The 24,037-nt window shown below is 38.7% G+C and overlaps 1 protein-coding gene across 2 annotated transcripts in view; it reads right to left on the reverse strand.

Annotated features, from left to right (window-relative positions):
• The window catches only part of gnas (GNAS complex locus), a 27,051-nt gene extending 4,651 nt beyond the window's left edge, over nucleotides 1–22,400 (reverse strand). The window contains exons 1-10 of one of the 2 annotated variants that reach the window (XM_044210408.1): nucleotides 22,120–22,400; nucleotides 20,677–21,878; nucleotides 15,718–15,790; nucleotides 11,172–11,226; nucleotides 10,848–10,967; nucleotides 6,316–6,413; nucleotides 1,869–1,923; nucleotides 778–851; nucleotides 532–590; nucleotides 304–424 (exon numbers count right to left, since the gene is read on the reverse strand). In XM_044210408.1, the coding sequence (XP_044066343.1) occupies nucleotides 304–424; nucleotides 532–590; nucleotides 778–851; nucleotides 1,869–1,923; nucleotides 6,316–6,413; nucleotides 10,848–10,967; nucleotides 11,172–11,226; nucleotides 15,718–15,790; nucleotides 20,677–20,815 (794 nt within the window). In that variant the 5' untranslated portion in view covers nucleotides 20,816–21,878; nucleotides 22,120–22,400. Of the gene's footprint in view, nucleotides 1–303; nucleotides 425–531; nucleotides 591–777; nucleotides 852–1,868; nucleotides 1,924–6,315; nucleotides 6,414–10,847; nucleotides 10,968–11,171; nucleotides 11,227–15,717; nucleotides 15,791–20,676 lie in introns of both variants that reach the window. The other variant, XM_044210407.1, reaches the window with a different exon arrangement.
• Between the last annotated feature and the right edge of the window lie 1,637 nt (nucleotides 22,401–24,037).

A 24,037-nucleotide genomic window follows, 5' to 3' on the forward strand; every position in this document is an offset into this window, starting at 1 on the left:
CCCGGCACTTGGTTATGCAATCATTCAAGAGAAAAAGCAGGCAGGTCCATAAAAAGTTCCCCAGCCTTTGTACTGGGCTTTATAGATAACCATCATCTGTCTGCAGCTACAAAAAGCCAAAAAAACTGAAATTGATGTTCTGAGAAGGCTTTCCAATTTTTAAATACAGATAGAGTTCCTTGTCATTGTGGAACTGGGAATCCATGTAAACACACTTTTAGAAAGGCACTTTTCCAACCATCTTTACTTCTACAGAGTGACAGAAAATAACATGCAGACAGATACAGCATCTGTCTCTCACACCTGTTGTTCCAGATGTTCTTAAAGAGGTTGAGAGCCTCCTGTAAACGGTTGGTCTGATTGTCCTCTCTGATCACCATGTTGTAACTGCTACTGGCCACCACGAAGATGATGGCTGTTACATCTGAGGACAAGAGAGGGACAGAGATATAGAGATAAATCAGACACAGTGAGAAAAAAAAAAAGATGTGAGAGGAGTGAAGTGAGAGGAAGCACAAAAACAGAAGTTACCGTTAAAGCACTGAATCCATTTTCGGCGTTCGTCTCTTTGACCACCAACATCGAACATACTGTGTAAGTCAAAAAAGAGACATTAGTGTTAAAGGTGAAAAACATGTCTGAAATTATCTAAGATGGTAAATTTGTTCCTATCCTGAGTCATAGTACATGTTTAATACTGAAGCTGTGAGACAGTTTTGTACAAAAGTGTCATATACAGTGTTATTTCACTGCCCTTTTCTTTATGTTTTTACTCACTGGAAATTAACTTTGTCCACTTGGAATCTTGTTTCGAAGATTCCTGAAGTCAGTACTCTGCATCGCAGCAGATCCTGGTAAAAATAACAGAAATTGTAACATAAAAGGTTGCTAAGATCATAAAAGATATCCTACAGGCTTTTGAATGATTACACGGCAAATCTGGAGCAAACTTTACACTCTACAAATTGCTTCTGTGTCTTTTCTATTTTCTAGATCAAGGTGAAAAACTTATAGAAACTGGGACATGAGATTTTTTTTCTGCCCCCATTTCTAGGCTTGCATAAGGCAACTTGGGTAAAACGACTATATGATTTATCTTTGATGGTTTGGAAAATTATGTCAAATTTAAAATATATAAAAAAATAACAGCTTAAAGGCAGAAGTAGTAGTATTTTTCCCAATTTGTCCGTAAATGCAACATTCAAAATTGGCCCCTCCTCCCCAGCTCAGAGCCAGAGAGTCTCGCATAGCCAGACCTATCTCCACACTCCATTTTAGCGCTGTGCCAGCGCTGGAGATGCATCTATGACACAGGCAGAATACAAATGAGAGGGACAGAGACAGCGATATAAGCTGCTCCCTATGTTACGAGTCCCGACCTTGCAGACTGCGCGCTGGGGGCTACACACCACTGCTGCCCAAAGGTTGACGCCCAGAAACATCCCAAACACAGCAAACTAATAAGAAACTAAGAAAATACAGGCAGAGGGCAGGGTCTCTGCAGATACAGACACACTTCTAGTGGGTCATAAGTGATGATTGAGAGGGATTATTTTTGTATGAGTCGATGCATTGTTTTGTTTTTTTACTTTACTACTTATTCTGCCTTTAAAGAAGCTATACTGCTCTACTCCAGGTAAAAAAAAATTCAACTAAAACCAAAATAGATAGGTAGATAGATAGATAGATCAAGATCCAGCTCCTTAATCTCAAACATTTGAGTAAGGTCAATGGGGATGCCAAACAGTAATATACTGCTTATTAATGTCTGATTTAGACCTTATTTTCAAACCAGCTTTGTCTTGAAATATCTCTATGGGAATGAAGTGTAGGTAATATTAACTTTGTGGTGGCAGAGATTCACCCACCTGATCTGTTGGAGTGTAGTCACTCTGTTTCACAATGTCGATCTTGTCTAGAAAGCTGGAGAGAGAAGAAAAAAAAAAGAAAAGATAATTAAGAACGCTGTTATGGGGATATAATATCAGATAGTGGCTTCATTGTTGAAGACTTGCACAGATGTGCTCAGGCACCACAATCAGAATAATAAAAAAATACTAAAAAGAACAGTTTGAACTCCAAATATGACATGCACTTTTCAGCAGCAAGCATCGTAATTTTAAACAACCTGTTTGAACATTTAAAAAAGTATTGTGTGTTTACGTAAAAGGTTAAATAAAAGGTTCACTCATACATAACACTTCAGCTGAGATATATGAAGTACAGCAGTTGTTTTCCCTCATAGGTTCTACATGGCACAGAAAGGCCTTTAACACAAAATTTTGACAATGTGACAAAATGCATCAGCACGTGTGCCAGCAGGGAATAAACATACCTAGAAGTGATCAGGACAACAAAAAAAGCAGAGGATGCACACATCTGAAAATCCCAGACAAAGTATTTCCAAGCTCATTTCAAGTTTCATCTGTCTGTCATGCACAAGTCGAAATCCAGCTCCCCTCCACAAGCAAACCCAGAGAGCTTTAAGTGTGTGGCACGATTATTCATTTAATGCTGTATTTTCTACTGATGAAATGGATTTATTGATATGCAGTTGTTAAGTGGGAGAAGGTGGGCCACCTGCAGCATCTGCCATGATTTCAAATCTCCTGGAAAAGACTAAATATCAAATGGGAGGGCACTCCCAGGGAAACTTTCAGGTTCATCCAAACATTTTCTGTGCAAAAAACAAACACCTGAACTTCAGATGATCTATCTATATAAAATATAAATTGATTTCTGATCAATTGTATCATATTATACAGAGATTGTGGATTATACAGTACAAAGCTGGTAGATTGCTACAGTATGATTTGATTGGTTCACAACCAACAGTGCTTGGCGGTTGGCAGAGACCAAGTTTGAAAATAGTCAAAAACCCAGACATGACTGAAACACTCGAGTTATCGTCTCAAAAATGCCCATACCAAATTATTAACCAAGGAATAATTAGTAACCCCATTTCAAACCTTGTCAAAGATAAAATAAAATTTAAAGCAAAATGCAATTTGTCTTTGTCCAGAGAAAGATTCTCAGAGAAAGGATTCTCTAACATTAGCTGTATAATTTCACCTTTTAAAGTCCTACAAATATAACTGAGTGGTCAGGCTGGTCAAAATAATCTTGATGTGTACAATATACTGCCACCTCATCATAAGAAAATATTATTTCAATAATAAAACTTCTTGGTTTTTAAGTTTAAACGGTTTCACAAAGTTACCCTTTGCAGCCATTTGGCACTACAAACATGCCTAAGTTGCCCAGCACTGGTTTAATTAGTATGACATGTTAGTTTGCATCATCCACTAAACACAGGCACAAGACTAAAGCACTTTTAGCATCATAGGTGAACTAGGTAACAGGAAAAGGAAATGAGCACAGAATCTAAGGGTTTCTTTGCCAAAAATATGTATATTCCTGTGAAACAAAGAGAAACTAAAGGAAAGAGAGGTGGGCCAAGAAAGAATAGATAGAGGGAAATCGACATGCACAGAGCAAGTTCATGTGCCGAGACAGAGGAAAGGAGAGATGAGTGTGCATGTGAGAGTGAACATGAAAGAAGGGAAGAAACACAAGACGAGGACGACAGGGAAAGAATGAAAGCGTAGTGGCGTCTGTCTGACACTACAGAGCAGATTTCAAAAATAGCTCCCCAGCGCCCTGGCCTCCAGCACGGTTACCATGGAGACCCAACCACAGGCACTATTAATAGTCTATCAGCTCCCAATCTAGTGCGGCTGGAGTAGCTCCAGAAAGAAGACAGACAGACAGATGGAGATTGAGAAAAGGAAGACAGGAGAAAAAGAAAGCAAGAGCAGGATGAGCTTGTGTTTTAGTGCTGGATGCGTGAGCGAGAAGAGGAAGGGAACAAAAGACTGGATTGTACCATCTCAACCACTTGAGGGAGAAATAGGGGGGGACAGTTTCTCCTTATGTAAACTTTTAAAAACACCAAGCCAACCTAAAGTGCTAAATTAAATGATCGTAATTTTCACCACAAGTAATTTACTAAGAAGAAAGCAGTTCAGGCTACAGACTCGTAGTCCACAGCTGAGCAGCAAAGGTACCCCACTCAAACATCACCCCTTCGCTCCTTTTAAACATCCTCTGATCTGTAGATGACTCAGCCTCAGCCATGTTTGCTCCCAAACACTGCAAACTGCTGCTGTTACATGAAAACTATTTTACTATAATTTTTCTCTTCTGTGTTTTTACCTGCCTTTGCTTTGGAAATGATAACTAGACACTCTGTTTGCTGCAATCAACTCTGAGCTGTTGAAAACAAATTTAAGAAGAACTTGAACAATCTTTAAAAAACACATATGTAGGTCTATCATTTATATGCGACAATGAAATGGTTATGTTTTGGAGATATACAGGGTGAAAGATGCACAGGGGAAAATAGAGGCAGAGGGGACCATAGAACAAAAGTCTTGAAAATAGGTGGCAGTGTAGGGCCTAGATAATCAAAGGGCACAACATATTGTCAACTGCACATGTTTTAAACTGTATCTGACATAATTTGAGTATGAGATGTTGAACATGTACATTAATAAAGAAAAGGTATGCACATAACACAGACAGCAGTCTGAGATTTGCAAATGTGTGAGATCACTGCCAGTGATTCCTGTGTTGCTTCAATAGCTTTATAAACAGGCAGCTCAGCTTTGAGTATTTGCTGAGATTTCGCCACAGATAAAAACATCTACTGCAGCAAACTGGTTTGGCACAAAATATTGGTTGGACAAGCAAAGATGTTGCTAATGTTGGTGCTATCTGTGCATTGATTTAATATCCGTCTGACCAGAATCAATTTTCACTGTATGCCAGTGTAAAATGTAATAACATTTGCTAAGTACACATGGAGGCTCAAGTCATATCTCTGCAGTTATGTAACGTGCACAAAGCTTGTGGCGGTATCCTACAGCTGCCACTAGATGTTACTGAAGAGCCAAACCCTATAGCACCTTTATGATTGTACATTAACTGTATATTTTTAAGCATTTATCTTGTAAGATACATGACGCACTACTGTAAATCTGTCTAATGTTTGTGATATTCCATTTGATCTATAGAATGACTTCTCCTTTTAATTAAGTTGTTTAGGCAAGAGAGAAGAATGACACTGAAATAAACTAATAACAATAACAAATCTCACAGAGACTGTAAAATCTGGTCCAGGGTTTCCAGCAGTGTTTTATACTGGCCTGAAATGAAGAGCGTCTTCACTAATGTCAGAAGAAATTCTTACATTTTTCTGAAACATAATATTGGGCTTATTAAGCTTCAGGGTAACTGAGCAGTGGTGCTACATCACATCAGCATCATGACTGAGGCGATTATTTAAACCATTATCTAGTAACTACACTGATAGATGACGATGAGATGTGTCAGAATCTTAACAAGTGACTAATTGATAGATTACATCGCAGAATCGCTTCACAGTAATTAATCAGAGCAACACGTTGCAATGTTGGGAAATAAGAAAACCTGAGTTTTTACAAGTTGGGAAAAGTAAAGTAGAGACAAACAGCTAATCAGTCATAATCAGGTGCTGACGTGTGAGAGAAAAACCTGCTGCTGCACTGCAGAGTTGGACACCAGACTGAAGTTAGTTTGATAATCACCAGGCAGCACTTACCTCACCTCTACCGACCAATTTCCGTGGGGAAACCCTGTTGTCCTCAGTTGTCTTTTTTTTATTAAACCACAGGGTGTAATCCAAATAATTTAAGGGAAATTACCCTAAAATCCACATAAACTACTTCTGCCTTATATATAAACATGTAGCATAATCTGGTATATATTTGTCAATAATACAACCTTTCACCTCGTCAATAATTAGGCTAAAAGTGGTTACGTCTCCACACTGTGTACACAGAACAGGGGTAATTGCTGTGTGGCTTCCTGGCAACATCAAAGAACTACCAGGATGTCCCAAACCCATGTTACTTTGCTTGCCATGGTTCACTTGTAATCTGACAGAGTGAACCAAAACAAACCAAATAAAAAAATGCAACAAAGTATAGACAAAACAATAAATTAACTGAGAAAATAGTCAGCAAATTACTCAATAATGAAAATAATCATTAGTTGCAGACCCAAATCCTATATTACACCACCACCAACTACATCCTTAAAAAATGACCAAAGTTGAATCAACACCTCTCTGACACAGTGCCAATAAAAGCTAAACATTATAAGCTTCACAAATATAATATTTTCTTGCAAAGCTGTTCAGGCGCACCTAATAAACTGGTACCTCAGTGTAGAGATCATGTCACCGTGTATTTGGACTGGCAGATGATTACTTACTATTGTGCACAGTCAATTAGCTGGTACTCGTTGGATCTCTCATAGCACGCCCTGACCCCCTCATCCTGCCACAGTGTCTTCGCATGGTCATAAAACTCCTGAGGAGGAATGGGGAAACAGAAATACATGAATGACAGGAGGCAGAAACTCACAGAAGAGCACCATATTTATTCTTGCTGCTCACTAGGATAACTGGTGTAATTTACTGGTGGTTGTGTGTGTTTACCAAGCTAACATCTGATGCACTGGTCAAAAATTTGTGAAAGATGAAATTACGAAACACACACTCAGTTCCATCTCATGGCAATGTTCGATTACATACTGTATATTAAGAACAAAATTCTGTGACCTTTGTTTCAGCAGATGAACTGTTGGTTTACCCTATTTAATCAAAGTGTTCCTACAAGCAGGAGACATTCTGTATTATCTACTGTGCATCTTACACCAAATATGACAGCTATGAGAGAGAAAAAAAAAGGGACAGGGTTGTGTGTCTTCCACAATGTGTGTCTGAGGGCACCAGGCGCTCAGTGTTTTTGTTGACGCCACATGCAGCGTACGTTTTGCCTGGGCGGTGCCTGTGTGATGCCTGTGTACATGTCTGTAAAGGTAAATATTTAACAAAATAAGCCAAACATCAGCCATACAAGAGCGGTCTTACAGTACAGTAAATACAGTACAAAACTAGCAAAGTTTACTAAAATTGACAGTAAAAGTGACTGAGGACATGTCAGTTTACTTAAAAACTGATTATATATCCATGAGCAGCGTATCAACAGAAATGTACCTGTAATGACTGAATGTAATGAAACCTGTAATAATATAATTCCACACAGGATAAAAAATATCACTAATTGATGCCTGTGACATTTATATTTTTTGCCCTGCTCCATTCCATCTAATCCTGTCCAGACTGGGTTTAACTGCTGTTTGGGGAGGCATTCATTACTCGGTGTGTATTAATAAAAAATAAGAAAAATCAATTAATTAATAATCTGACATTGGGAAAAACCAAATAGTGCTGTAATGATAAGATGATTAATCCATCATCGATTGAACATTTAGGTAATTAATCACGCCAAATGGCAAAACATTTGTTAGTTTCTCAAATATGGATTTTATGATTGGAGATCGGTAGATTAAACGGTAATAATCATTAGTTGTGACCTTAAAACTAAGTATCAGGGATGTTGAAAAGTGCAGATACAGAAAGTATCTGCACAATAATGGAATAGATCAATTTGCTATCTGTAATGATTTGTAGAAGTTATCCAATGCTTAGTAAAAGACAAGAGTATAAAAGACAACCAGATAAATTAAAGTAATGATGTGCATATGAGCACACACCTCTGTCTTTACACAAACACACACACACACACTCGCCTGGTATCAACGCTGTCCCTCTGTCGCTCACGCATATCCCAGTGAAAGGCAGAATACACTTTCGCCATCCTGCTTCATAACTTGGAAACTATGCAGTGCTCGTCATAAACAAGTCAACCAACCAAACAAGTAAAGCCAAACAGCAACCGTAAACAAATAATGGCTTCCCAATAGCTCAGCATGAGTGGAACGCCTGGGGCAGCAGGGTGATTTAGTGGTTAAAGAGAGCATCCCGCATAGGATAACTCTTGGATTTGATTCCTGTAACAGCTGATGAGTCTTAATGAATTGTCACTGAGTAAGACATTTGTTTTCTGCTCACTTACTATAAATCACTCAGGATAAGAGCATGAGCTTAGTGCCACCACGTAAAAATAAATAAATGAACGTATCTGGTGAAGATGGTCACTTGACTTGAACGTACATGTGCAGCCCCCCTACCTTCTATTTTTCCCCATTTTGGAATAAAATGGATCATTACCTTGCACAAGAAACTTTTTATTCACTTTTCTTTAAGGATTTTTTCCTCAACCTGGGTCTTATTTATTTATTTATTTTACAAAATCCCAGTGTAACCCAATCATCTTAAACACGTATTTGGAAGTGAAAACGAAGGTGAATGCACCCCAAATGTCACTTATAACCTCTGCATATAATCTATATTGTGGACCAAAGATGAACCATGAAAGCAGCTGAAAAATCCAACAGATGTTTACAATGTACAGTTTTTCTAACAATTTGCCTTCATTTTAATTTCCAAATAAGTAGTTTAGCTAATATGTTTAGACTTATGAATTATTTTAAACCCGTTTGTTGGAGTGTAGTATAGAGTTGCCACATTCAAGTTTCTGCATTCCTGTATCTTTAAAATAAACCTGGTGTATAAAAAGTTGTATTTATGTAAATGTATGTTATATAAATCAAATTTACTCCCTTTTACCTCTTGTTATGCTGTTCTGACTAGGTTGTGGTGAAGACATGTATATTCGTTCTAAGATTCAGTTCTAATTTCAAGAAGATCAGGAATAAAACCTCATTTCCTTGTAGGGCAGCAACTAATGATTATTTTCATTACCCATTAATCTTCTGATTATTTTCTTGATTCATTGCTATGTCTATAAAATGTCAGAAAATAGAGGAAAATGCCTGCTATAATTTCCCACAGCCCAAGGTGACATCTTCAAATGTTTTATTTTATTTGACCAACAGTTCAAAACCCAAAGACATTCAGTCTATCATGTATGAAAAGCATCAAATTGTCACATTTGAGAGGCTCAAACTAGCAAATGTTTGGCATTTTTGCTTAAAAAATGACAAACGATTAATCGATTATCACAATTGATTACCGATTAATTTTCTGTTGATTAACTAATCGATTAGTTGACTTATTTTTGCAGTTCTACATCCTTGTTTGCCTCAGTTGCTTCAAATTACCACTAAACCTGGAAAATGTGTCTTTAATTGCAATGTCAACAACCTGTTAGTGAGAGAAAGCCTATCAGCTGCATCGTCTCTTAAATGTAAGAAAATCCTTTCATCATGCAGTTCTCCATGACACCAAACTCATCATGTGTTTACAGAGTGCTCTTTTATTATCAGTCATGCGCTTTAAGAAAAAAATAATAATAACCTCACTTTTCTTTTATTTTTATTTTTAACGCTTCCTCTAACCCCCCTTCTTTACTTGCTTCCTCTCTCTCTTTTACAACCTCCCTTTCTTCTCTCTCCAGTTACTGTTGCATTACAACAATGAACCTATCGAACTAGGCAACCAGGAAAACCTCAATTCTGAGATATGAGATGTGACACTATCAATCCCTATAAGGAGGTCGGAGTGCAGCATCAGCTTAAAAACAGAGCCACTGGAGCTGGTAAGCAACAAGTGTCTTGCTCAAGGACACTTCAGCAGGGTTGACGTGTGGGTGCAAGTTTGGTAGGACAGCTGACCCTGTTTGCTGAAGGTCGTCATCTATTACTGTATGGAAAACACAAGAGGTGCTTTAGCTGCCTAATGTCCCTCCATAATCACCATCATACATTAAACAAAAGCAATTGTGCCCATTAGGTCGTTATGCCAATTAATGCATTAATAAGCAGGAAAGTCAAAATACTCATTTTCCCATAACGCATGGATGCTATTAACATGAATTCTGTGCTTCAAAGCATTAAAAAAGGACCAAGCCAGTGTTTTTATGTGTTTTAGCTCATTTACTAAAAATCACAACATACTGTACTTTACATTACTGCTGAGTACAGCACCAGGGTTTTTCAAACATTTAAATGTGTGACATTTCAGGTCACTGTTTCCATTCATTTTGGACTGATATGAATATCCATTTCCTATCAGCAGTGTGAACATCGGATAAAAAAAAATAAAGAAATTCTAAATTAAAATGATCTTCGCGTGGAAATGTAGTTCAACCACATTTTAAAGTGTTCTTTTAAAAAACAAAACTAAATACTATATACTGCAATACTGCTCAGCGACAAAATTAATTCCCATCCCTAGAAAATGAACTACAGCTTCTATTCATACGTGAGACTGAGTGAACTGAAAAGTGAATTAAGCCTTGCCCCACAGGTGGCTATGGATAAACAGTGAGACTTTCAGACTTCAAGGTTTAGTCTCTTGGCTTGGACAATTAGTTAATGGGAATGTCCCACTGAGAATAATGAACTTACACAGACACTACCCATTAGGTCATTAGTAAACCTCAGTGTTTGCTACCCGTGTCAAGGGATTAACACCTGGGACGTTGGGACTATTACCTACTATCATCTACTGAAACACACACACACACACACACACACACACACACACACACACACACACACACACACACACAGCTGAGGATACCTGCACCTGTTACAAATGTATTATATCGGACACAGCTTTACACCAGAGTCAAAAATTACATTACATTTATTTAGCTGATGCTTTTATCCAAAGCAACTTACAATGACGGCATTCAACGATGCATACATGGCAAGCAACCAATTTTAAATTTAACTTTGAAGTAAATGGTAGTTAAAATTGAAACTGCAGACTACATGGTAAAACTGCAAACATAAGAATAAGACCCTGGTGTGAAGATAATCATATTTCTGAGTGTGTGTGTGTTTGTGGTGTCTCATATTGTACTACTTACAGATGGAAACTCAAAGTCCTTCTGGTTGACGAGGTTAAGAACATATTCGATCCGGTACCGGTTCTCTGGGCATGCCAACTGCACTGGCGGTGTCAGGGTGCTCATAGCTGTTACTATGGTCTGTCACAAATACACAAACCCAAACAAAATACATTTAAGTGTGGATGACAAAAAGACAGAAGATGGACATGATTTTCGAATATTAACAAGAAAGCAGGACTGATTGTCTGCTTGTCTCTATGAACAGTTCAATTAATCCCAGTAAACATATCTAAAGAAATTTTGGTGTTTTCGTCTACTAACAACAAAAACACAGCCACTTACCTCAATAGCCTCTTTAATATTATTCTTGATGTCCTGAATTTTCTGCTTCTTCTCTCTGAAACACACAGTGATTTTACAATAAAACTGTTTCCAATAACTTCTAGCTCATCAGGAGTGAAAATAACAACTTGCATAAAGTAATATGCAAGTATATAAAAATATAACATCATTTAAAATAAAAGTATTACTAAATGTATACTGTTTACAGAATGGTATAAATGTGCAAAATTCTAATCAATTACTGTCACTTCCATTCAGCATCCAATTGTTAGTCGACAAAGAGGGGACACTACAAACTGTCTGAGCACTTTTATGTTCACCACAGAAAACCATCCATCATAGATGGCATGCTCCTCTTTTGAACACAAAAGAGGGGTTTTGTTAGCAAGTATTGTTTTAGTGAAGTTAAAAAAAAGTACAGAGAGGGAGTTCCATGTTACTGTGACATAGTACACTACAGTGTGCTGCATAGAGTTTGTTTTTGATCTGGGAAGGGTAAACAGACCTTCACTGGCACGCGTGGTAGAGAAATTATGTCTGTCTGCTGTGAAAGATAGCTGTTTATACAAGACATTTGGACTCTGACAGAAATGTTTCTAATAAAGGAAACCAGAGAGCCAGTTAGCCTATCTTTCACCTTGAGCCTGCCAGGACAACAGCGCATTGTGTTTAGAATAGTTCTATGTTGGGTGCCCCGGTAGCTCACCTGGTAGAGCGCATACCACGTTTCAAGGCTGAGTCCTTACCGCAGCGGCCTGGGTTCAAATCCAGCCCGGGCCCTTTGCTGCATATCTTCCCCTCTCTCTCCCCTGCCTTTCCTGTCTCTATCAAATAAAGCGGAAAAATGCCCCAAAAAAACCACAAAATAGTTCTATGTCAGTGACAAGATGGGCCTCTTTGTTCTGTGCCAGTTTTTACTTTCCCTTTCACAAGGGACATTGCTGCACTAGACCAAATCGATGCAAATGTTTATCAATTTATTTAGAGCAGTGCAATTTGCATTTTAAAGTTCGACATTTGGTTATCAAAATCAAAGGCTGCACAGTTCCCTCACAACTTCACCTTACAGGTAAAATCTTTTAGGGGGTAATTGCTCATACAATCCAGGTTAGGGCTGCATGATGCATCAGATTATTTAGATGTGAAGTACCATAATGGAAGTGGTTTCTAACTCACTCACAAAAGCACTCTTACATTTAGCAGGTTGCAGACTGTCCACAAGGGGGAGCTGTTTTGTCACAGTCAGACTAGTTCACCATTGTGCCAATTTGTGACTCATATATATACAAAAAAAATGCAATTGCAGTAGCATTTTAGACGTGCAGATGCACTGACATGTCAGTGTCGCCACCTACAGTCCACTGTATCACATGGCGTATTTTCTCAACAGCCCAGGCTCTTCGACAAGCTTACATTAACGAACAAGAATCGCTAACGTGGAGGCTGAAGTCTTGATCGGCTAAAACACAGGTGAAGATCATGAAGATCAGGAAAGAGCACAGAGGATCTTAAATGTCCATCCAACTGAACACGAACAGGTCAATACTGAGAACGTATTCTTTCACACCAGACTTCAACTCAAACACAAAATACACACAAACTGATTCAAAACGCATACAGGCATGCAGGCACATACACCTTTCTGGGCCAAGCTACCATATCGCTGCAATGGTATTATAAGCCTATTTTGGCTTTCATAGATATCTGTCACGTTTGTTTTCCAAATCCGGTCCAGAAAGGCTTGAATTAAACTACAGTGAGTTGTTACATTCCCATTAAAATCATTTTATGTATTGGACTGAAAAATACACTCATACTTGAATACAATTGGTATAATACTCATTGACAAATGGTAACAGAGCCAGAGAAGCCTGTGAGGTCACTGTGCACCAAGAAACACAAGAGAAAGAGAGAGAAAAAAGGGGGTAAGACAGAGTTTATTGGGTTAGGAGGGAGATTGAGAAGGCCTTGTTTACATTTTCAACCTGATAGTCATTAAAAATCACATGGTCATGTGTGTGCACTATTCCAGTTGACAGTACAACTGCATGCCTGTGTGTGGTTAGAGAAGGAAAGGAGACAAGAAGACATGACACAACATGTTACAGTGACGACGTCTAGTAATAGCCTACGTTAAGGTGAATAAATGCAGATAATTAACAGTAAGATGTAAAGCAGATGACAGGGACTGGGGCTGAAATACAATATCACAATAATCAGAGCTTTTTCAGCAAAAAAGATAAAATAAAAAACACATCCCACACATCTGCAGTCCTCAGCTGTTGACCACTTAACAGCTCCTGTGAGGAGGCAGGCAGTTACATGCCTTGCCCAAGGGCAGTTCAGTCATAGTTGAGAAGACTGAGAAGTTGGCTGAACCAGTCATTCATTCATTTTCCAAATCAGGCCAGCATTTGGAACCAGCAGTCTTCCGGTCACAAGCCAATTACTCTGACTTTTAGGTTACCACAACACTCAACCCATTCACCCAAACTCTTTCATCACAGGCATTATTAAACCCTTTCAGTCTCAAATCAGTAAATTTATGTCCTCCCTCAGGATCCAGTCTTATTAAAACATATTACTATGCTTGTCATGTGGAGACCCACAAGCAACTGGCCTGTAAGACTGTTATTTTGGTTTTAGCAGATCTTCAAAAACAAAAGGTGATTCATTGTTAGTCTCATAAAAGACGACATCTGACCACACAAGTAAAACACATACATATGGAGCAACATATATGGGAGTACACACACAAAGAAACAAAGGAGCCATACATGGCTTGATAAACAAAATCAACCAGTTAATCCAAGCAATGTCACAGATGAGACTGAAAGTGATGATGCTGAAGACACCCACCCAACCTGTACACACACACACACAGCTCAGTGTTGTGGAGTCACACGCTGGGTCATACGCGCTTGTCTGCCTTAGGTGCTGATTTTCTAGTCTAACCTTGCAAAGCTGCTTCCATCCCCATCGCAACCACCAGACCAATACATGTCAAGTCACCGACACACACACACACACACACACACACACACACACACACACACACAGATTAAACTTTCCTTTTTGCTTATTGAAACAAGCACAAGTCAAGGATATGATCCGGAAACCAAAAAGCAAGAAAAAGAGAGCAGCAGAATTGTAATCTTTTGTAAGAAATACTTGAGACGTGTGTGTCTAGAGTCTAAATTAAAGAACTGAAAATGCGAGAATGCCAAAAAACAGACAAATAAATCAAATTTACACCCACAAAAGCAGAAGAAGGTTTACTTCAGACATAAGGGGTAGAAGCTGGGTGTCTTCAAATGTCATGGGAAAAAATAATATCTGGAAAAATAATTCCAGATGCTTGTTTTACTGTGTTTGGGTCACCAGATTGGTGTTGGAACAATAATGTCCAGAATGTTTAGACAAACACATGGAAGCATTATAGAAAGCTCAGTTCCACCACACTTCCTGGCTGGCCTCTGTGACACAATGTATTCTGTGCAGCAGGTTTGCTACACTGATTTTTCTGAAAAGTTCAGATATGATATTCTGTAAGCTTAATGGGCATCTACTCATATGATTGCCAATAATGCTTTGTTATTCTAACAGAGATGTAACAACAGTCATCATTAGCATTCAACAGCTACTGTTCCCATAGAGCTTTGTATGCCTTCAACAAAGCCTATTGGAAGATATAGTTGCTGACACCAAGAAGCTAAATGTTTGAAAACTATACTAATATTTGAACTACTTGCCTCAGTCATACCAATTGATTCAGCATTCAATATTCTCCTTACTGAGGTTAGACAGCATTGACTTAGTTAGCATCTATATTCACATTACATTGAGCAGCTAGCAGCAGAGAGATTAGCTCACTAGTCACTATCAGTCAAAACAATCAAGTGACTATCACTTCTACCTGCTAATTTTGAAATATCATATTAAATACATACATACATACATAACTTCAATGCCCCGGGCTTCAGTTTGACTCTTTTGCAAAGGGTCAAACTTCCCTTTCTGCACTGCAGTCTGACTAGGCTATTGGTTACTCGGTCAAATTATTGTAGACTAAATTCTTATTGCTTTGGCAGACTAGTATTGTTTGATAAAAAAAGCAGCAATATAAACCTAAGGACTGCACCGCATTTCAGCCTCCAATAAAGTCCACACTTCATAAACCAAGCACATCATGACGGGTTGACAGGGCTGTCTCACTTTAAAGGCTCCTCCAAAAGTTGTTGTCAATATCTTGCAATCCATTATATGCTGGCCAGTCATTTAATATTGCATACAGCCAATTGTCGTCAACTCAAAGTTGGGAAATATCACACGACTGCGACGCCAAATGTACAAGTTTGGTCTCTGTAAGGGTCTGAGAGGAGGTGCAGATTCAAATTGACTTCAGGTTTTCCAGAAGACAGGGTGCAGCCCCAGAAATGGAATACAGGTATCGTCTGGTGCAGCCAGCAGCAGATACCGCCTAAACTGACTTTGGATATATGCTCATGTTCAGCTACTTCTAGGCCTTAACTCATATCATACTTACTCTGCATTGAAGCCGTTGACATGTAGGATCCTCATCTGTTTCACTATGGTGCTCTTTCCTGACTCTCCAGCTCCTGACAGAGAGAGAAACACAGAAATATTAGGGATCTGTTGACATGTGATACAAGACAACACACATGTACAGTATACACACACACAAACATTTGTCTGACATGCCACTTTATAGCATGTACAGTTGTTCCATTTCCCGTATATTGGATACAAGCACTGTACCTTACTAAAAGGTTTTCAATTTGGAAGTTCATAAGCTGTTTTGGCTGTGGCATACTATGCCCTACAGGAAACTTTCAATGAACAAACAGCAAATTTCATACATGAATGTGAATTTATTTGGAAAAGAGGCAAGGACTGTGCTGCATGGTCATGGTTGAAATAATAAACTGGATTATTCCACTAGATACTGTGATCACAATCACAAGATTACATTTTTAGACTTGATGACAGCTTTTAGACTTTTCCATAAAAAACATTTTAAACATTTCCCTTCAAAAGAGTTTGGCAAGCAGTATACTTCACCACCAAGAAGCATATTTGGCTTTAGTTTTTACACTGGGTCATTCAAACTTTTAATAATGTTCACACTGCCTTGATGACCACCACCAATACACAGTTGTCTGCAACTGACAATAATGCCACGTGATTGATTGCAAGAGGAGTATTTTGGTTTGCTGTACTTCAATAAAGTTTGAGTTTACCTAATGTTTTAAGATATTGTTAATTGTGTCTGTTCCTATAGCTAACTCGTACTATTAAACACTAATTTCACAGACCTGGTGTACGTTTACAGGTGTTAAGCTGTATTTAACAGCAGTCTGACACCTTGCCTAATTCAATTTAGTCTTAAATACACTGTCATCCATTTTGGGGCCCTGCCTTTTAACCTCTCATTTTACCAAATGCTGCCCTCTTCATATTTCCTGCACTAATGCAACAGCTTTCTTCTAATAAACAACTAGTTCATAAGCTCATCATATGCCTTTATGTCCTGTGAGGAAAATGTGATCTCTGTTGTTGTCTGTGGTATTTGGCTGTCAACAAACAGTAAAATTGTGAGTTATTCAGCTGATGCTGCTAAAAGGCGGAAGAGAGACTGGTTGCATTTGGCATTGCTAGTGAGGTGTATGCTTCAGGTCCCTGGATGGCCTGTGTGTATCTGATGTAAGAATGAAACTCACATCTCCTGCTCTGTAATGCAGTATGTACAACTGCATGGAGAGTGAGCAGCTTAAAGTTAAACATTTAAAGGTTGCAGCTCTTTCACATAGTCCAACGCCTTTCCTGTCTCAGACCTCAACCATTTTTTTCATTCAGCTGTCTCCTCTTCTTTATCTTTACAACTGAAGTGAAGATCAGGAATTAACAATGACTCATAACTTTCCCCAAACCAAATAAATGTCATGTCTTGAGCAAGAGATCCAAGTACTTTGTACAGTTTGTGAAATCAAAAATAAAGTGGTACTCTTCTTTAAAAGCCCTGAATGTGAAGCTTAAAAATGCACCAATCTTCCAAAATTTAAATTTTAACAAGCCATTTAAGCTAATATTGAGTATTTTTATTACAAGTAAAGACAGTGAGGCTAGATTTATCTTACTAACATGAATATTCTCTTTATTATTGCTCTACATGCTTATAAACTATTTCAATAACTGCTTTAATTGTAATCTTATATTCTTTTTTTTTAGGTCCAACTAATACTACATTTGTACTGTTTGGAAAAGGTAGAGACCTGATTTGATCCTTTTTAAAATAACACCTAATTTGATTTAATTCATCTGGTTTGACTGACTGGTATTTTGCAACTGTTTTGTTTTAGGAGGTTATAGCCAGCGATTCCCACCCATGAGACGTATTTGTGGTAGTCAAGCCACAGAAGAGTCTGGGACTTGGGCATTTCGGTGGCTCAGCAAGCTACAGCACATACCATGAACTCATAACATCATGCTCTCAAATCTGACTGATGACCTCATGTCACAATGTCAGCTCTCCTCTTTCTCTCCCATCTCCCTGTCACTTCCAACACTACATTGTCTGATGAAGCATAAATGCCATAACATCTTGCAAAATAACTGCATTAAATAGTGAAGTACAATTGTGTAGTGGTGATTTTTGAGACCTGCCCTTCTTGTATACTAGAAACCATTTTTGGTTGCATGTTTGAAAAAACAAAAAACAAAAACAAAAAAGAAACACACACTCAATCAAGTGTGGTTTTTGAACCTGAATCCTTTTGTGTACCAGCAAAACAGTGTCCATAGTACATAGCATTAAAAACTGTTAAGTACACAAATTTGGCACCCAAGGCAGATTATTAGTCTTATTAATTAATTACCTTTCTATTTATGCAAAGTTCTTGTACAACTGTTTGATAAGACAGCATTAAACGCTGATGCATTTGAGAAGTTTGACTGGATTAAATGGATTGGCAAAAGTAAAATTTGATGAGCCTGGCCATTAGTGGTTCGTCCAACAGGAAATACTCCCGCAGTCTGTCTGTACGCTACTGAAATTTTAAAACCACACCAATAAAGTTTAATCTGAGTCACACCTCCAAAATAACATAAATTCAATGTTTATATTGCTAAACTGTAATGCAGACACAGATGTAAACTGCAATTTGTCAATGAACCGTCAGAGAAAAGTCATGTACTCTAAACAACAACTAAAATGTGAATGATCTTTGGGGCAGGATGCAACACTGTTAGTCAATTTAACATTTACTGCAGTTAAATAACAGATAACTGTAGTAGTACATTACCATATCACAAACATTTGCAGAGCGTTGTGCACACAGGATTGTCCCTTTGATTTGCAAATATTGTGGAGATATTACATTCGAATTGCACTGTCAATTCAAATACTTGCAATGATTTTACCAACAAGTTCACTTCAATTGTGGACTTTCACGCAATTTTATAGCTAATAAAAAGTTTAAATGAATCAGTCAGATTAGGTAAATAATATAAAGATAAATAAACTATCTGATTAAAAGATGTGCTTTGTTTTTTTCTTGCCAAATACATGGTAGCTAAATCCTCCTCAGATTATTGTCCTGCCATTTTCTGCTGGATCAGGAAATGTATCTAGAATATATTATAAAAGATACAACATTAGGAAATGTGGTAAAATTAAAAAGTCACTTGTTGGATAAAAGTTTATATGATCCACTACTTATCCTCAAGCATGGCACAGATGCATAAAGTTTAGGTAGTATATTTGTTTTAGGTAATTTAATAAATGTTACATTCATAAATGGAGACCAATAGATACATTTTGATTAAAAGAATGTTACTTGAAGGCCATCATATCTTCAGTATAGATGGTCTACTCTGTAAAAGTGTTACTTTGTCAACTTGGGACTTAAAATAACTGCTACCTCTCAATACAACACATATTTTATGTTATCAGTCCTTTTGTAGGTGTCAGGTGAAACAAACTCTAGCTAGCATGTGCCACAAACCCATTAACACTTTAATTAGGTGCTCTAATTAATCCAGTGACATATCTATTTAATCCAATGACCAGTGTAGTTCTAGTTGCAGGTTACAATTATACTGAGTAACATAATCCAATGATCAACAACTTCAGCCTGGTGGACAGACATGCTAAAGGTTTTGCTCTGCAAATAGATGGCCAATATTTGTGTGTCACCTGCACTTAACACAAAGATTGACACCACAAATGTTGACCAGTTAACCATGTTTTGGTTCCTGATTGCCACTTTCAGATTCTTTATAGCAATAATATGGATTGTACTACTTCAGATACTATATTTTCCCAACATGGATACAAACCAAGCTCAAGGCCTAGCTACATGTTTTCAGCTGCACCAGGTTTGAATTGAGAGTGACCCTTTTATGCTTCATTTGCCTTTGTTCGCTGTTTAAACATCTTCCAAAATATGCAGAATCACAATTAACAGCCCGCAGGTCCACAGGTCTGCGATAGAGTCAAACTAGTAGATTATATAACTGAAAGGCAGCTAACTTTACGGGAGACATCTTTGTTTTGGTTTTCATATGGGTCCTGTCCTTCTGCTTTCCTAAAGTCACCACAACTTCCTCCCCAAGATAAATACAGGTGTGTCATACAATACGCACCATCACTGGAATTTCTGTAATCATATATTACAATTTTTACAAAGAACACCACAGCTTCTTAGAAGTGGTAAGCCTACAAATGGACATATGAGGAGGGTACAGAGGAGAGCATGGCAGGGAAAGTTAGACACTCTTATTTGTCTCTTATGTAATGTAGAGACCCAGCCCACCTCCAGTTCACTCTCAGACACACACACACACACACACACACACACACACACATGTTGAGTCTTACACATGTTCATTCACTAGGTTGTGTGTTTTTTCTTAGTCACATTATCTTAAGACGCTGTTTGGGCTACACACCCACAAACTGGCATGTAATGTAAAACTAGACTTTATTTCGCCAACTTTTCAGGCCTACATGCATGATAAGGACTAAAATGAATACTGTACAGCTTGCTATGTAGTCCAAAACTAATAAAGCTGAAAAAGGATATGTTCTGTTAAAAAAGCATGCAGAAATGAACTATAAATGACAGTAAAACCAGTTTTTATTGATGTGAGTGGTTGTTTATCCTATGATGACCACTGACAGCAGTTTAACCACCTTATACATTTACCTCTACCTCAGTGTATACTCTCAAACTAACCTATGGACTCTGCTACAGCATGTTTTGGTGGTGGTAGACTGTCAATTTGACAGCAACATGGTGAAAACCCAGTAACGTTACTGCATTTTTAGCCTTATGCAATGGCAAAGTCACACTGTTGACAATGTTTCCCAAAACAACATCCCAGAAGGTTATGCAGGGAGGAAGCAGAGACTCAGCTGTGCAGACCGAGGACTTGCCTGTAAAGCAGCAAGCACAGAAAACAAAAACAAAAAAATCAAACTCACCTAAAAGTAGTAGTCTGTGTGTTGCTCTGTATATCTGTTTGTCTTTTTGGAGCTGCTTCTCTATCTTTTTGTTTGCTTCTCTTTGTGCCTTCTCCTCATTTCTCTGGTCTTCGGTCTTACTGTTGCCCAAACAACCCATCTTCCCGCAAGAAAAAAGAAAAAAGGGGGTCCAGGGGAGGAGGAGGAAGAGGTGGAAGAAGAAGAGGAGGTGGAGGGGGGTATGTAGAAAGAAAAATAAATAAACTAAACTAGTCTAGATCCCTCGTTTGACATGCGGATTTGGCAGCAATGTCACCCACATTTACACCGTTTAACGTCCCTGGCCTGCTTCAAAAACTGTCCGTGGTGCAGCACTGTAGAAATTATGTGTCCATAACGCGTATTTTGCTGTCAGAGAAAGGGCAGGATACTGTTGCTGACGACACCGAGGCCGCCTTCTCAGTTTGCTGAATCCTGCTCGGGCTTTTTCCTTCTGCACATGCAGAATAGTTTTTGTTTTGTGTTCCCACTCTCACTGTCTCAGTCAACTGTGTTGCGTAAAGAATTGTAATCCACTACGTCTGTTAAGATAGCAAAACTCGGGGTTTCACCTCAAACGGAGGCAGAATAAACAACCTAATTTGCATCTCCAAAAGCCCGGGTCTTGCGTCTCACTGCTGCCCGTGACAGGGAGCCGAACTCGGCGTGTCCGAAAACCTCGCCCGTGCTGTGGCGCGGCTCGTTTCCACGTCTCCTTTCATGATAAACATTTCCATAGATGTACACTTAAACTCTCTACCTATTTCTCTGTCTCCCCGACGGCTGTCTTCGTCGGGGGCCCAGCAGGACAGGAGGGAGGGAAATAATATTTACACCCCAACGAGCTACATGTGTGATATTCTCATTGCTTCCGTCGTCATCCGGCTCCTTTCCATTCGCTGCATCAAATCAACCCAAAACAGCTCCAAACTCACTGCGGTTGTCTTTTCGGCTGGATCCCCCACCACCTCCAACTTCGACACGACCCAATATCCCCCGATTTGTCCTCCTCGTTTGTGATGGCTGTTCCTTGCTGTGTTTTCTCCTCCAAAGGGCCTTCTCTCTCCCTGCCCCTCGCTTTTGTTGCTGAAATGTGTTATCAGCCCCTCACATCACCACCGAGCCTCCAAAACTGCGCACCGATATACTTTTTTTTAAATTCCCGGCTCGGCTCTGATGAATCCCTTCAAGAAAAAATCATAAAAAAGAAAAGAAAAAGAAAACGTGACCAAGATGTGAAAATCCCTCGAAATGTATCCACGTTTCTTGCAGGTGAAAAAGCAACCCCCGCTGTCAGGCTCAGTTATAGCCTACATAAGGCCTATATATATGTACACACTCATACAAACATACATATAGGCTATATTCCTATTGAATCCGAGGTGGGTAAATAGGCTACAAGCTTGAGACTACATGTGCATTTACATTGACAAAAAAATAGGACGCGGGGTTGTAGCAGCACATTCCCACCGCGAAGGCCGCTCCCCTCCTGGCCGCTGGTCCTGGAAGGTGAAAGACAGGAATAACCAATTCTTGGAGGTTATTATTTTCTCCCTTTCTCTCTCTCCGAGAATAGTAGCCTACATTGAGGAGATAGACAGCACTGAAGAGAGACGGGGTGGGGCCACACAGCGCTCATTGAACCCTGGGAAGGAAGGACCGAGAGAGGAGAGAGGCCGCTTCGCCTCGTCACGTGGTCCGGGCGCGGAGCAGCCTTCAGCGGCGCGGCTCTGCGGAGAAAACGGCGCCCTCTTCAAAGAAAACGACCGCACACGGTTTAGAGAGTGGGAGTCATGTACAGCACCCGGGCCAGGGGCCCCCAGAGCTTGCTACTCGGCCTGTCACAGAGCTAACAGTAATCCAAATAAACAACAAATAATACATAAACTCACACACACACACACACACGTATCTATCTATCTATCTATCTATCTATCTATCTATCTATCTATCTATCTATCTATCTCTCTCTCTCTCTCTCTCTCTCTCTATATATATATATATATATATATCAGTAATAATATTGATGATAAATGTTAGTACAGATACTTTTTAAAACAAACATTTAGGCATACATTGGTATCTTTTATACCAAATTGGTAACCGTGATATAATATTATGGGGCCACATTTAAGTGTCCATCCATCTTTCCTTTAATCCAGCCAGCATGTTTTAGATGAGAGGCAGATTACTCCCCGGACCCGTCTATCACAGTGCTTCACAATCAGATAAACACATTTCCACCTACAGGTAGGTTCAGTACATCTAACCTGCATGTATTTGGACTGTGGGAGGAAACAGCAGCACCTGGAGGAAACCCATTGACACAGGGAGGACATGCAAACTACACACAGTAAGAACCTGAACCCATTAGCTTCATACTGAGAGGCAACAGTGCTAACCACAGAGCCACTGTGCCTCACCCATTTCAGTGTCCAACTTGGAAAATGCACTTGTGTAAATATTATTGATTTTGCAATTTGTAGTGTTTAGTATTGGTATAGCAATGTATACTATAGGGTGAGCACTGCACGTAGTGGGCACTCGAAGGCATCATTGTGCATACATGCAACATACAGTCATTGGGTGCCCATAGTGCATTTTTTCATTTGGACCTAGCAGGTTAACCCAACTGTGATTAAAACAACCAGTTTATTAAGTAAACATGCACAATCTATTGCATATCAATACAGTAGCCCTGCAACAAATCCTGGGAATCTGGGAAGTTTATAATATTCACTTTTTGTTGACACTGCGTAAGAGAGGTGCCCCCTCCCCCCTTGATATACACTCTTAATTGTAATCTCAGAATTGTAAGATTACAGATTAAAGTGAGAAGACTATAACAAAAGGTCAGAAGTCTGAATTATTATGCCTTGTTTTCATGGTTTTAATCTTCCTCTGTAGATGACTTACTGTTGACTTACTGTTGATGTTATCAACAAGAGGTTAATCTTAACTCTTTTTACATAAAAAGTCAACATACTTACCAGCCTTAAAATGTCTATAGCATCATTAATGTTAAAACAAGTTATAATAAATAAATGTTCATGCACAGGTCCACAGGTATAAGAGGCTATTTTGTAATTTAAATTAATGAATTAATACGTAGTTGTAAAATATTACACAGTTGAAACATTACAATTACTTTCTGAACCAACAAAATGTATATTTGACAATTAATGGGGCTTCACTAGATTTTCTGGGCTAAATATAGAAATTCTATAAATTTGAAATGAAATCACAGTTATTCAAATGAATTATGCTATTAAATAAAAGGTTCATAATAGTTATCGGCTCTATTGCTGTTAGGTCTGTTAAACGCTAGGTGGCAGCAGTCTTC

This window comes from Siniperca chuatsi, linkage group LG10 (assembly GCF_020085105.1).
Source record: "Siniperca chuatsi isolate FFG_IHB_CAS linkage group LG10, ASM2008510v1, whole genome shotgun sequence".
NCBI lineage: Eukaryota > Metazoa > Chordata > Actinopteri > Centrarchiformes > Sinipercidae > Siniperca > Siniperca chuatsi.